At 51.5% G+C, this 14,703-nt stretch overlaps 1 protein-coding gene and 1 long non-coding RNA gene across 3 annotated transcripts; one reads left to right on the top strand and one right to left on the bottom strand.

Annotated features, from left to right (window-relative positions):
- Positions 1-68: 68 nt before the first annotated feature.
- Positions 69-5,001, top strand: LOC134477238 (uncharacterized). The gene is made up of 4 exons (XR_010049145.1): positions 69-203; positions 1,274-1,406; positions 1,580-1,903; positions 4,526-5,001. It is a non-coding gene; the product is annotated as an uncharacterized LOC134477238 (long non-coding RNA).
- Positions 590-14,669, bottom strand: Colec11 (collectin subfamily member 11). 2 transcript variants are annotated; one of them, XM_003464948.5, is made up of 7 exons: positions 12,790-14,669; positions 10,373-10,528; positions 5,554-5,625; positions 4,336-4,407; positions 3,654-3,707; positions 2,099-2,194; positions 590-1,941 (listed from the first exon to the last, which is right to left on the bottom strand). In XM_003464948.5, exons 2-7 carry the CDS (start codon positions 10,500-10,502, stop codon positions 1,550-1,552), a joined length of 816 nt encoding a protein of 271 aa, XP_003464996.1. In that variant the 5' UTR covers positions 10,503-10,528; positions 12,790-14,669; the 3' UTR covers positions 590-1,549. The 2 variants fall into 2 exon arrangements, with proteins under 2 accessions (XP_003464996.1, XP_063110489.1); XM_063254419.1 differs by lacking the exons at positions 10,373-10,528; positions 12,790-14,669 and adding an exon at positions 9,880-9,985.
- Between the last annotated feature and the right edge of the window lie 34 nt (positions 14,670-14,703).

The following is a 14,703-nucleotide window of genomic DNA, read 5'->3' as shown; positions in this document are numbered from 1 at the left end:
CACGGTTGCACCTGGAGATTCAGACCAGAGCCAAGCGGCCACGAGGAGCTGTGCTTGGGTCCTGCCAGTGTCCACTCTCTGGTTCTATCTCTTGCTGCCCTTGGGAGAGAATCACATGGCAAAGAACAGAGTGGACTTGGGCTCACAGACAGTGAAAAACCAAGATGCAAGTGCAGAGGGTGCTGAGCCCTACAAAACCCCAGGTAAGCCAGCAGGCAGGGTGGTGCACACATGTGACTCTCAACACTCAGGAGGCTGAGGCAGGAGGATCCCCCGATGTTCAATACATAGCCTGAGATACATAGTGGGACTCTGCCTCAAAAAAGAAAGAAAGAGACACAGAGACAGAGGACAGAGAGAGAAAAGAAGGAAAATACACACACAATAAGCAACTTGGTTTTGGCTGTGACATCCTGAATGCAAGGACCCAGCTAGACCCTGCATAAATGTATGACTCTTGGATGCCTTGAAGTAGTACATACTTCAACTTTGGGCCCTTAAGTTTGGGGTATTTTGTTCTACAGCAATAGATAACTAATACAGCTATTAAGAACATTAAAAGAACCAAACAAAACCCTTCATTCCAGAATCAAGGTTAGAGAATTTATTTGTGTATTCTTGAAATCTGGGTTTAAAGCAAAGCAAATTCGGTTCCACCTGCACACTAGTGAAAAGGAACCTATACTTCAGTATAATTTACAGGTGCATGGGTCGTGGTTTGGTGGCTCTCTTCAGTATGGAAATTAAGAGATGGGCAAGTGATACGTGCACCCATGTTTACAGCAGCATAATTTGTGATAGTCAGACCTTGGAAACAATTTAAATGCCCATCAATTGAGGAATGGATAAAAAGGGTGTGGTATTTAATACAGTGGGGTACTACTCAGCCATGAAGGATAAACTGGAGACTCTTATAGGTAAATGGATGCAACTTGAGACCATACTGTAAGTGAAATAAATCAGAAGTGTGTATAAACATCGTACTGTCTCCCTAGTGTGAGAAGCCAAAACAACATTTATATATATATATATATATATATATATATATATATATATATTTGAGATAGTTATACTGCTGATTTCTCAGAGTTCACTAAAGAGAACAATTTCTGCTGGAATTGTTCAGACAATTGAATGCAAGATTCTTATGCTCTGGGTGAATGATTTGGGGCTAACAGTGTGCAATGCATGTGCCATTATTGTGCCGATGATGTGTTTTAGATTTTGTTTTACTTTTTCTTTTCTTTTTTTTTTTCTCTTTGAAATAAAATAGACTTTAAAAAAAAGAGAAACAGGCAGTGATTTCCGGCCCCACGGTTGCCGCGGGTCACTCCACGGGCTGCTGCAGGAGTGAAAGACGCTATTTTGTGGTTGGACCCAGGCAGCAGAGGTGCAGAGAGGCAGTGGTGAGTAATACTTCATAGAGAACGTTTTGCTCTAATACAAATGATGAGACTCCACTTCTCCAAAAGAGTCCCCTTTGCGGGGACACCGCGTTTTGAGGGGAGTAGGGGGGTCAAGGTAGAGCCCTGGGGAGGGTCCCCGGGTCTCACACGCTCTCCTTGTCGAACTCGCACAGGAAGTACATGGTGATGTGGCAGGCCACGTCGTTCCAGCCGCCCGAGGCCACCATCTCCACGCAGTCCTCCTCGTCGTAGGCATTGTTGGGCTCACCGCTGCGCCACTTGCTAAAGGTCTGCATAGGGGAGCGGTCGGAGTACACGAAGGCGCCCTCGCGCTCCATGTCGTTGATGCCGATGAAGACGCGCGCCAGGCCGGCCTGCGCCAGGTAGGCGGCCATCAGCCCGTTGGCCGCCTCGTCCTTAGGCATGCCCAGCGTGCCCCCGCGGCCCTGGCAGGACAGCTGCGCGTCGGCGTAGCGTTTCTCCTCCTTCACCAGCAGGTAGATCTTGCTGTCCGTCTCGCGCACACCGGCGACAGCTGCGGGGGAGGGCAGGGCTGAAAGGCAGCACTGGCATCTCTGTGATCACACTTACTTGCCACTCACGGGTCACATGCTCGCGGCAGGTGGGCGCTGCCCAGGGAGGTGGAGGCCCAGGGGGAGGGTTGTCAGGGAACGCCCCGGAGTCCCACCTACCGTTTTTGATAAACTTTAACTCGGTGGTCAGCTGGGTGACCTGGTTGTCCATCTCGCCAATGGCCTTCCTGAGCTGGCTGCACTCGCACGGGAGGCCTGTGGGGACCAGGTGGTGACTAAGGGCCAGGGCTCAGGAGAGAGCACCCCATCCCCAGATGCATAGATCTGCTTGACACCAAGCATACACTGGGGCTGAATTCCAGGCTTATCCTTGGGCACAGAGAGGCAGTGGGTGGCCACCAGAGTCACCAGGGAAAATGGGGGAACACTGTGTTTATATATCAATATAAAGAGAGACAGATGCCAATGAATCCCCTTAAAAATCCTCCCCTCATGGGGCTGGGGATTTAGCTCAGCGGCATAAGTGCCTGCCTTTCAAGCAGGCAGTCGTGGGTTTGATCCCTGGTACCGATAAAAAGGAAAAAGACAAAAAAAAAAAAAAAAATCCTCCCCTGGCTTTGCACACACTCATCCCATCGCCCTTGCCGCTCTGTGCAGCAGCTCTGGAGTCCTCTTTCCTGAGGGTCTTCACAGGTATGATCGAAAATACAGTGAAACCAAGAAAAAATGAATTCAGGGACTGCTGCTGCCTAGCATCGTCCAGCAGAAAGGCAACTCATAAAAATGTGACGCTGTGCCCTCTTCCACTTGAGTCACTGGATCCGGCACCATGTGACTTCTGGCTCTTTCTCAAAGTTCAAACAACCATGAAAGGGAGACATTCTGAATCCATTCAGGACATCAAGGCAGCCAAGACAGCACAGCTACAGACCCTCAGGGAGAGGACTCCAGAGCTGCTGCAGGAAGCAACAGATGATGGGATGAGTGTGTGCAAAGATAGAGGAGGACTTGGAGGGGATTGGTGGCAACCTGTCTTTTACTGGAGTTGACTTTTCTTTATTTATACAGATCACACTTTTTGGTTCCTTATAAGTTAAGTGCTGCTCAACTGCAATGGGCAGACAGTGAGATGCAGTGCAGGAAAGGATGCAGAGAGGACGCGAGGGTCTTAGGATGCCACTGGGGAGCCTGCAAGAGGCTCAGGGTAGTGGCAGGGGACGTCCCCAGGACATCTGGGGAGAGAGGAGGTCCCAGCACGGGTCATGAGTGGGCCCTTTAGGAGCTGCTGGAGGTCTCTAGACCCCCTGTACACACACAGCCCTGGATGTCCCAGCCAGCTGGGGCAGAGCTGCAGGGCACAGAGGGGTTAGGAGGGAGGGTGAGGGCTTTCAGACCTGCTCAGCTGGCTTTTGCTGTTGTTGTTGTTGTTGTTGTTCATTTGAGTTTGGTTTCCTTTATTTTTCAGTACAGTGCTGGGATTGAGCTCAAAGCCTTCACCCTGCGCTATGTCCCCAGCCTGTTTTTGTTGACTTTTTTCTTTGAGGCAGGAACTCACTAAGTCATCACATTGTCTTGGGGGCTCAAACTTGCCATCCTCCTGGCTTAAGCTCCAGAGAGCTGGGATGGCAGGCGTGTGCCAGGTTCAAGGGACTGAATTTTCCAAAGGGCAATTTTAGCACATTTCTCTAAAATCCCTCAGCCCTGTCTACCATACCTGGTTCTCCATGAGGGCCAGGGGGTCCTATATCACCCACCTCACCCTTGTCACCTGAAAGAGAAGCAGAATCATGTCACCAACCCAAGGCCGAGCGACCCCTGGGTGACAAAGCACCACGGTCGCACAGCATTGCTTTTGTGGACCCAGCATCTGTGAACCTGGGTCACACACTGCCACCACACCCAAGGGACCACCAGTGCCACCTAAGGGGACACTGCAGGCAGCAGTACAGAAGCAGATGGCACCTGACTCAGACCCTACATGAGGACAATCCTGGTAGAAGTTGGGACAGCAGTGCTAGCCCCAGTTCACTGTGGCCCAAGGAGGAGGGTAGGCAGTGCCGAGAACCCTGTGCTGCATCGCTCTGTACCCCTCTGGGCAGCGTAGCTCATAAGAGGCCCAGATGCCAGAGCCCCAGTCCAACCTCCTAACAGACAGGGCCAGCCTCAGTTTTTCTCTACGGAACACAGAGATGGTGGCTGTGGTGATACTTGCCTGTAATTCAGTACTCAAGGTGCTGAGGAAGGAGGATCTCTGTTAGTTCAAGGCCAGCCTGGATACCTAGTGAGTTCAAGGTCAGCCTGAACTAGTGAGACCCTGTTGCAAAAAAGAGGAAGAAGTAGAAGCAGAGGAAGAGGGAGAGGGAGAGGAGAAAGAAAAGGAATCACATTGGAAATACCTTTGGCACCAATCGGACCAATTTTTCCGTGGCGACCTACACTGCCTTTCTGTCCTTTGTCTCCCATGTCTCCTGCAGAAAACGAGATCACAGTTTTATTGTTGTGCAGGTGACCTGATACACACCTATTTCTCACCATCACACACATGTGTACACGTGTGACCCTCACACTCCTCTTTATCACACACAGGAAGAAGTTACAATGCCACAGCGTGTCTGGCTGCATCTGAAGGTGACTCTCCAGCAGAGGTACCCTCTGAGCTCCTCCAGACGAAGGAGCTTCCGGTGGAGCACACCTGGGTGCCCGACACAGCCAGGGGGCAAAGAGGGCCAAGCTCACTGCGGGCGCTCTGGAATTCAGCTGGCTCAGTGCTCTGAGGTGCGCACCCCAGAGCCACAGAGCACTGCACAGGGGCGGGGGGAGGGGGTCCCGAGCTCCGGGACCCAGGACAGGCAGCCGCCCTACTCCCACCCCACACCCACGCTCGGGCCGGCATGTTGATGCCAAAGGAGAACCCAGCATCAAGCACAGGTTCCAGCTGCTGCCTGTGGATCCTGCCTGGGGGCGCAGCCGTACAGACCCAGGCCCTCACACCCTCCAGCCGAACTGGGGTGGTTCATGGTGCAGCGATATCCCCAGATATTAAACTCCCAGATATCTTTCCAGCTGGGCATGGTGGTGCACATTTGTAATTCCAGCACTCGGGAGGCTGAGGCAGGAGTTTGAGGGGGAGTTTGAGGCCAGCCTAGTGTGTGCATCCAAGGCCAGCTTGAGCTCCCTAATGAGTTCAAGACCAGCCTGGACCACACAGAGAGGCCCATCTCAAACAAGTGTAAAAGTAATCATCTAAAGAGAATAGCCCTCACTTATTGAGCACCTGCTGTTTACTATGCAGTTATCCACATGAATGATCCAGCTTCCTGTCCCAATTCCTTTCCCCTCTGATCTAGCTCTTTAAGGGACCTGGTCCCTCACACATATGTTGCAGCTGCTTTGCAGATAGGATTTCTCTCCTTTGCACACAAAATCTGGCCAAAGCCCTTGCTGTCCCGTCCAAGCCGCTGCCACAGCTCTGCCCACCTCACTGGATGCATACACAGCAACCAGCCAGGCACCACAGGTCTGTGGCTCAGGCGGCCAGGAGCTGGGACCCAGCCTCCTCAGTCTCTGCCCCTTCCACTGCTGCCCCCCCCCCCCGTTCCAGTAGTGGCAGGTACCTTTCTCTCCCGTGGGACCTACTCTTCCAGGCCGTCCTGGGGCTCCTTTGTCTCCCTTCTCTCCTGCATCCCCTGTGGAAGAAGTCACAACTGTTTAACACTGCTCTGACCAGCACAGGGCTGTAGGGCACCCTGGGTATGGCAGGATTTGGAACAGCATGCCCTGTGAGGCAGCGGACGCCCCCCCCCCCACACACACACCACCCCAGCATAATCCCGGTCCCCTCAGCCGAGGCCCCCACAAGGCACAAGCTCTGCATAGGTCCTGCCTGGAACCAGTGGCCGCAATCACCAGGTACAGGATGGGTGGGGATAACTGCTTGAGACGCCCTGCAAGTGGGCTAAGGAGCAATGTGTGGAGGGTCTGGGCCTTAGGAGGCTGGGGTAGAGAGAATTGATCCTTCCCCAGCCTAGTCCTCACCAAAATGATCTTCCTAAAACACGAACTACATTGTGTTTTTCCCTTCTCAAAAGACATATAAAGCCACCAATGGAGCCAGGCATGGTGGCATGCCCCTGTGAGTCCACACCTGGACTCCCTTCTTTGTGACTGGAGCTTGTGCTTCTCATAACCATCTTTACATGGCCTGGCTTCCCTACCTGGAGTTACAGAGAGCTACACAGAGTGACAGGGAGACCGTGTGTGTGTGTGTGTGTGTGTGTGTGTGTGTGTGTGTGTGCGCGCGCATGCCCTAAGTCAACATTTCAGTGAATTTTGATTTTCTGTAATTCTCCATATGTGCTTTGACTTATGAAAGGCTCAATGGCAATAATAGATTCCCCAGTGAAATCTTCAAACCTGGAAATCTGGCCCGAAGGAGGAGACATTCAATTTTTGTTTCTTTTTTTCTTTTTTTTTTTAGACAGAGTCTGGCAAAGTAGTTCAGGCTGGCCTTGAATTCATTATGCAGCATAGGCTGGTCTGGAACTTGCAAACAATTCTCCTGTCTCAGCCTCCCTAGTGTGGGCATTACAGGGATGTACCACCTTGCCCAGCAGGAAATTCAAGTTACACTTAAGTGAACACAAAAAAACATAAATCGAGTGCCAACAAAGCTAAAACACCCTGGTGTCACTCTGGGCTACAGCCCCAAGCTTCCTCCTGAAGACCCCGTGGTCTACGGCGGTGTGGCTTGCCACTTGATCAGAATATATACACGGCCCTGGATCACCCAGTGGTTCTTAAACTTCCTCTTCACTTTCAAAAGAGAGGAAGAGCTGGGTATGCTGGTGCACATCAGTAATCCTAGCTCTTGGGAGGCCAAAGCAAGATGATTATTGAAAGTTCAAGGTCACCTTGGGCTACAGAGTAAGACACTGTCTCAAGAAAGAAGGAGGAGAGAAGAGAGAAAGAAGTAAAGGAAGGAGGAGGAGTAAGAGGAAGAAGAAAGAACAAAAAAGAAAGAGAGGGAAGAAGAAAGGAAGGGAAGCCTTGACAGTAGTACTCTTGGAGAAATGCTGGTCCTCTTTCAAGAGAAGCCAAACAGCCAGGTGAGGGCTCTGTAGAGCACCTTGAAGAGCTCCAGCACCTGCAGGACCAAGAACACCTGCTGCACCTGCTCAGGCCCCACCTGTGCCTCAGGTACACTGGTCACCTGCAGGAAGACAGGAGGGAAGGCTGTGTCTGATGATGACGAGAGCCAAACTGGAGACCCGGATGGTGGAATTCCGGCATAAATCTCCTCCCAGACGGGGCTCATCTAGGAGCCACCCAGCAGGATGGAGAATTTCCCACAGCGCAGTGGTATAAGGCAAGCAATGTGAAAGTTCTGCCAGGTTTTTCCTTTATTTATTTTCCTGTATCAAGTTGAGATTTGAAGAAAAAAGCTCGTAAGTGCTAATCTCCATCTAATAGAGTAATTTTGGGGGGAAGCAGTGGTGATTGAACCCAGAGCTTTCGCTCTCAGCTATGTTCCCAGCCCTTTTTTATTTTTTATTTTTATTGTTTTTTGTCTTTTTCATTTTTATCGGTACCGGGGATCGAACTCACAACCACCTGCTTGCAAGGCAGGTACTTATGCCGCTGAGCTAAATACCCAGCCCCCTTTAATTTATTTTTTATTTTTGGTCTTTCTGAGACAAGGTCTCACTATGCAGTTCAGGCTGGCCTTGAACTCACTTTGTATTTTATGTTTTGAGACACTAAATTGCTGGGGCTGGGCTTGCATTTGTAATCCTACTGCCTCAGCCTCCCAGTGTGCTGGGATTACAGGCTTGTGCCACCATGTCCACGTCAATATGCACCTTCTTGGGAATTCCAGGGAGAGAAGAGACATTCACAACCTTTGGGATGGTGAAGATTACCTGGCTGTGATTTCTCAGTACTGAGGCACAAAAGAGAACCCAGTTAAGGCCTGCCAAGCACTACACAAGGAAAGTAATGCAGAACACCTGAAAGAAGACTCTAAAGCTGCCTGGAGAGGAGAAGATAGGGGCTGGCATGCATGGGAATGGAAATCAGGTTGACGCAGGATTGTCAGCAGAGGTGATGACTGCTAGGTGCATCCCTGAGAAGGTCATGCTAAGAATGGGACACATGGCAAGGCAGACAAGGTCCCGGGAGGTCACAGGAAACAGGGTGGCCAGGGCCAGGATGCCTCGGGAAGCAATACAGCTGGGGATGGGGGCTGGGGGAGGGTGACACAGTCATCCGTGTGTAGCGACACAGGAAAGGCACTGTGCCCTGCGGGGACCTGGACGAGGGAGGGTGTGTATGGAGCACCATGGCTGCCTGTGTCTCAGCACGGACCATGGCCGCCCTGATGGCTCTGGTCATATGGTGGGAGGAGGCGCCTGGCATCTGCCCACAGAACAGGACAGCGCCCCTCCATCCAGCGGGCTCCCCGACCATAGGGCCGATCCTGGGTCTCCACAACGTGACTTAGAGCTGCCCAGCCTGACCTCCCAGGAGAGTTTGTGTCCTGCCTAGGCCTGAGCTGGGCCGACCCCCAGTCCCTGCAAGAGGCCTGAGCTGGTTTGGTTTGGTTTGGTTTGGTTTGAAATAGGTTCTCATTATGTAGCACAGGCTGGCCTGGAACTCAGTGATTCTCCTGCCTCAGCCTCCCACATGCTGGGTGACAGGAGAGGCCCAATTTCACATTATGCACTAGAGTACTTGGTGCCTCTTCTGACCTGGTTTGCAGCTCAACACCATGCACCCCACTCTCTTCAGCTGGATTATGCCAAGAGTCGGCAGTTCAGGGAGCCCCTGGGGGTCCCTGCTCAGCCCACCTGGAAGGGAGTGACCCTGGGTCAGGGTACAGAAATTGAGGGGCCCTGGATGTTCTCACATGCACTGTCCCTTTTAGCTGGCAGGAACACAGCTGCCCCCACTTATTGAGTGGCCTGATGGTCCTGCTGGAGGCCCACGTTATCCCCCACATGTGGCCCCATGTAGGAGTTGGGGCTCGGCTTGTGCTTTGTGGAAACCACACCTTCCACAAGAAGGTGACACACGGTAGTCTCTGCCAGCCTCCTCCAGCTGTCACCCCCAGATCAGCAGCTACTGCACGTGAGCAACAGGCAAAGCAAGAGGAAAAATGTTAGGTTTTAATGATGAAGAACTGGTATTGGGCGTGGTGGCACACACCTGTGATCCCTGCACTCAGGAGATTGCCGCAGGAGGGTCTCCAAGAGCCAAGGCGAGCCTGGGCTATATAAGCAGGTTCAAAACCAGTAAACCAGTCTGCTCTACATTGGGAGATCCTGCCTCAAATAAAAATAAATGAATAAATAAGAAAGAAAGAATGAATTTGAACTTTTTCTTCCCATTTCCCAATATATAATATTCATTTTTGTCCTTATTTTGAAGAAAATGTTCAAGTGAAAAGGGGAACAAGAGAGGGGGAGAGGAAATGAAAGAAAGGACGAGACATAGAAGGGGAAAATGGAAACAAAGCTTTTTGTAAATAAGGAGAAGAGAGATGGGAGGAAAAGCAGCAGAATGTACCATGGGCAGGTCTGAATTCCCAGCCACAAAGCTTATCGCCAGGTAGATCCAAAATGTACCAAGGGAACTAAAAACAAGCAGGCCAGTGCACGCCCGGTGTGCAGAGCCCCGCTCTCACACTGCAGGGCGCACTTCTTTCCTTGGTTTTCTTTGGCCCAAATTCACCCTGTAGAACCTGTAGGAAAACTTTGCTATTTAAAAAATTAAAATAGGACTGGGGGTTTAGCTCAGTGGCAGGAGCACCTGCCTGGCAAGCATGAGGTTGTGAGTTCAATCCCTGGTACCAAAAATGAATGAATGAATTAATTAAAAATAGAATACAATAAAACAACAAAAAACAAAAATGAAGAATATGTGTCGGGTGTGGAAGGGCATACCTGTCATCCTGGCACTCAGGAGGCTGAGGCAGTTGGATCACCAGGAATTTGAGGTCAGCCTGGGCTACATACTGAGTACAAGGCCTGAACTGCAGAGTGAGACTCGGTCTCAACTACAACAACAAAGAATAGAGAGCTCTCTGGAGCCAGCAGAGGGACAAACCGTGGAGCCTGAGACAAACTGGTAAATTTCCCTGAGTTTCCAATGTCTGTCTGTCAAAGGTACCCCAAAATAGGTCCCTCGTGCTGAGATCATGCATGTGGTTCCTGGGCAAATGCCAGGAGCCTTGTGGCAGCTCCTGTGGAGAAGACCGAGCTGCCAGTAAACGGCTGACTTCGGAATCTTGCAGTTGAGGCACCATGCAGCCTGAGCACTGATAGAGAAATGGGGAAACTGAGACCTAAAAGATGAGTGGATTTGCCCAGAGTCTGTGCTCTGTGCACCTCTGTTCTGCGGCCTGGCTGTGAGGGACCACACAACGGCACCACTTACCTTTGAGGCCGGGGACAAGGATCTGCACGGAGCAGGCATCCTCTGCAGCTGGCTGGGGACGTGCAGGTGGCAGCAGCAACAGACAGGCTAGGCCGAGTAGCACACTCATGAGCGCCAGGTCTCTGCTCATTGTGGGCACCGGCAGGACATTGACTCCTGGACGGGGCAGAGTGATGGGCACACAGAGGGCAACGTGTGACTGCGAGCAGGGCTGCCCCTGTCCACACCGCCCCGCACTCTCCCTTCTCCCTGAGCCACCTGACTGCCTTCAGGATGGTTACAGGCACCTCTGGCCCCAGGCAGAACATGGCAGCCTGCATGGAACACCAGATAGACAGGGTGAGAAAAAACATCTGGATAGGTGAAAGAATTAAGGACATCAAAGTGCAGAGGTGCATGTAGTAGCAGCAAAACTCAGAACAGCTGAATCTTGCAAGTGACCTACATTCCCATGGACAGATAAAGGACAAAGGAACCATGTGTTGACACAGCCTGGAGTACTACTCTGCCAAAAAGAAGGATGGGCTTGAAAACAGATGCACCGCTGGGCATGGTGGCTCACACTTGTAATCCTAGCACTGGGGAAACTGAGGCAGGAGGACTGTTGCAAGTTCGAGACCAGCCTGGGCTACAAAGTGAGCTCAAGGCCAGCCTGAAATGCATAGAGACCCTATCTCAAAAAAAAAGACAAAAAAAAAAAAAAAAAAAAAAAAAAAACAGCGATGCACCTTGAGATCTGTTTTGTCTTTTGTTTTTCTGAGACATGGTCTCACCCTGTAGACTAGACTGGCGTGATACTCATGATGATCCTCCTGTCTCAGCCTCCCAAATGCTAGGATTACAGGTGTGTGCTACCATACCTGGTGAGACTATATTGTTAAGTGAAAAAAATCAAGCACACAAGTTTAAATATCACACCGTTTCTCTTATATGAGATTCCAGCATAGATAAAAAGCAAAACAAAAGACAATAGAAAGTAGGAAGATCGATCTTTTGCAAAACGAGGAGGTCAAGAGATGGAGGGAGCAGGAAAAAGGAAAAGCAAAAAGATTCTGAAAGAATTAAAAACACCAGTCATGGTGATGCATGCTTGTCATCCCAGCATCTGAGAGGCTGAGGCAGGAGGATCGCTGCAAGTTTAAGACCAGCCTGGGCTACATAGTGAGTTCAAAGCCATCCTGGACTATATAGAGAGAACTTGTCTCCAAAAAGAAATAAAACAAACAAAAATTGAAATGTGCTACATACATGCACCAGTTCCAACAGTGAATATAATCATGTGCTGCAAACATGCACTGATAAAATTAAACAAAGAAACCACTGCGAGAGAGGACCAGGCGCCCCGCCCCCAGGAGCCCTGGCTGGCTAGCTGCCTGCCTTCTGGGGAGGAATTTGGTTGTGTAAACGTAGAAGGACAGCGCACCCAGGGTCCCCTTAAGAACAACATCCTTATCTTCCCGGCTGGGTGTAAGAGGCCCGCTGTGTGTGGGGGGCTGGGGGATTAGCCATGGAGTCCAGAGCAGAAATTCGCTCTGAATCAGGGGGGCGGGGGATGACCGACACACAACAGCTTGACTTCCAGGGCCCCGCATACAATGCAGTGATGTTTTTCAACTTGCAGCAGGGCCAGCATCATGCAGAGAAACTACAGGTATCTCTGGAGCCCCACTTTGCAGCACTGAGTAGGGCTGGGGTCCCAGGACCCCCACCACCTACCCTCCACCCCACCCCCTGCTACCACGCTGCCCTGCTTTTTTCTGTTTTCATAACGCATTTTGAGACCAGATCTCACTAATCAGCTGCCCATGCTGGCCTCAGACTTGCTGCCCTCCTGCCCCAGCCTGCCAGAGGGCCCGGATTACAGGATTTCTACCCACAACACACGCAGGCTTCTCCACCCAGAGCGCAGTGACAAGACGCCTCTGCCCTCTTCTCGGTCCACGGCTTTAATCACACATCAGTGTGTTTTCTGGCACAGGTTTCTTGGGATCACAGATACAATGCCATCGCTGCGAGGATTTGGGAGACTGGCCAGATGCCTGTGGCAGTGTGCTCCCCATCCAGTGGAAAACCGGGTCACGCACAGCGCATTCCTCGGGCCACAGTGCATCGTTTACATTTGGGGTGACCATGCTCCTTCCAATCTAATTCGACAGCCGGGTTGTGGGCGAGGGGTCCAGGCAGGAGCTGCTGGACTGCTGATCCCCCCCCCCACCTTCCTGTGACTCTGTAGCCACCCGGAGCTGGCACAAGGAACTCCATTACCCTCGAAGTCACAGTCCAGCACCCGTGTGGTGATGGACACCATCCCTGCCTGCATCTAAGAAGTCCCGGCCCCGGCCCTAGCCCTGGCCCCAGCCCCATCACAGCATCTCAGCCCCCGCCAGCCTTGCTCAAAGCCCGGCAGCATCTCCTACCCAGCAGCACACGTTAGGCGAGGGACGTCCCAATCGCTGTCCTGACCGATGCGGTCCCACGGGGACACTGCACTGCAGGGCAGCATAGCTGCTATTTAGAGGCCAGCAGCCTGGCCCAGCACGGGGAGCCCTGCCTGCTGCAGAGCCCTGTTTATCTGCAGCCACTTCCTGTCCGAGCCCCCGTGTCCTGCAGCTGGCTAGGGGGTGTGGGAACACAGCGGGGGTGAGCTCTCCCTCCTGGCTATTTCACCTCTTTCCTGATTTTGTCCTTTTGTACGGTGCTGGGGTTTTTGAATGAACCCAAGGCCTTCACCTTGAACTACATCCCCAGCCCTTTTTATTTGAGACAAGGCCTTGCTAAATCGCCCAGGTGGGACTCAACTTGTGATCTTCCTGCCCAGTGCAGGGGTTATGTGCCCAAGTCACCATGCCTGGCTCTTTTTTCTCAGCACATGGGATAGAACCCAGGGTCTCATGCAGGCTAACCAAACACCCTAATCTTGAGATACATCACCAGCTTTTTTTTTTTTTGGTTTTTAGAAAGATCTTGCTAGTCTTGCTATGTGGTTCAGGATGGCTTCCGACTATGTAGCCTAGGTTGTCCTCAAACTTGTGGAGACCCTCCCACCTCAGCCTCCTGAATGCTGGGATTACAGGCATGCACCACAGCTGGCTGTTATTTTTAATGTGCGCACCACAGAATTCATAAGCATAAAGATGTAATAACAGTCACCCAGCATTGGGTCAGCCAACAATAAGCCAAATTGACCCTTCCTTCTTCATGGATTGTCCTAGAAAAGGTGCCAGACTACCACTTGGGGAGACCTGGCCCACCCAGTACTGTGGTTCCATGTAAAGGGAGTGGACACTAGAAGTATCTTCTTAAACACAGATGCAAATAAGCCAGACGTGGTACTGCACCCCTGTAATCCCAGCACACTGGTAAACTGAGGCAGAATGGAAAGTTGCAGCTCAGCCTGGGGAAATTTTGCCAGACTGTCTCAAAATGAAACACAGGGGCTGGGGTGTAATTCAGTAAGGTTCTGGGTTCCATCCCTAGTAGTGCTCCTCCCCCCCAAAAAATGACTGAGCAATTGCAGTACTGGGCATTTTCCCCAGGCCTGAAAACATCCACACAGAGCGGGCCACAGGAGCTTACAATGACTTTCATTTGCAGCAGCCCAAGCAGTAAGCAGCTGAGGTCCTTTACCAGAAAAATGTTAGGTCAACTATGCAACAGGCGAGCTCCAAACCTCAAGTCAGCCACAAAAAGGAGCAACAGATGGACCCACACAGCTAGACACTCGGGGATTCAGCAGTCCTTGTGTCGTGGCTTCCTTCTGGGTAGCCCCAGAGAATGATGCAGTGTCTACATGCAGAGCAGGTTTTTTCAAATCCTGAGAAATTCAGTTGTATGATGCATGCCTGGGTATGCCACAGAGAGCCACTTTCTGGTGGACCCCTGCTCCGCACTTCCCATTTCGTGAATGGAGGCCCTGCCCCCAGCAGCTTCTGAGAGTGTTTACTTTGCTTGGGAGATAAGCGGGAAGCCTGGGCAGCAGGCCTTGCAGAGCGGGGAAACGCTGCTCCTGGACCCCATGTCCACCAGGGCCTTACCCCAGCCTGGTCACTAGAGACAGTGTGGCCAGGGGTGCAGGCACAGCCCATCTCAGTCCTACAGGGTCACCTGAAGGTGCTTAATGAATACCTACTACACTCAAAGCCAGAGGAGACTCCATTTATCCCCAGAGGCCCACTTCCAAGTCCAACCCCAGAGCACAGCACCCTTCGGCTGGGACCGGTGCACAAGACCTGTGCCCTTGGGTGACCCTCCAGCACCCACCCTGGTGCTACTGTATCACAGAACACTGAACTGCTTTCACAAAAGTTAACATTTTGGTGAAAACAAATGTA

The sequence above is a fragment of the Cavia porcellus genome, unplaced genomic scaffold (assembly GCF_034190915.1).
Source record: "Cavia porcellus strain 051 isolate PalLab524CR breed Dunkin Hartley unplaced genomic scaffold, mCavPor4.1 scaffold_8, whole genome shotgun sequence".
NCBI classification, from domain to species: domain Eukaryota; kingdom Metazoa; phylum Chordata; class Mammalia; order Rodentia; family Caviidae; genus Cavia; species Cavia porcellus.
Note: the sequence above shows the minus strand (reverse complement) of the source record. Positions and strands in the feature narration are given on the sequence as shown.

Bases quoted from the DNA above. Each gene is read 5' to 3' on its own strand.
- Colec11 (XM_003464948.5), bottom strand. From the start codon at position 10,502: ATGAGCAGAGACCTGGCGCTCATGAGTGTGCTACTCGGCCTAGCCTGT. The intron at 3,708-4,335 runs GTATTTCCAATG...CTTCTCTTTCAG, and splicing joins TGGTCCGATTGGTGCCAAAG to GTGACAAGGGTGAGGTGGGT. The intron at 2,195-3,653 runs GTATGGTAGACA...TGGTCCCCACAG, and splicing joins TGGCCCTCATGGAGAACCAG to GCCTCCCGTGCGAGTGCAGC.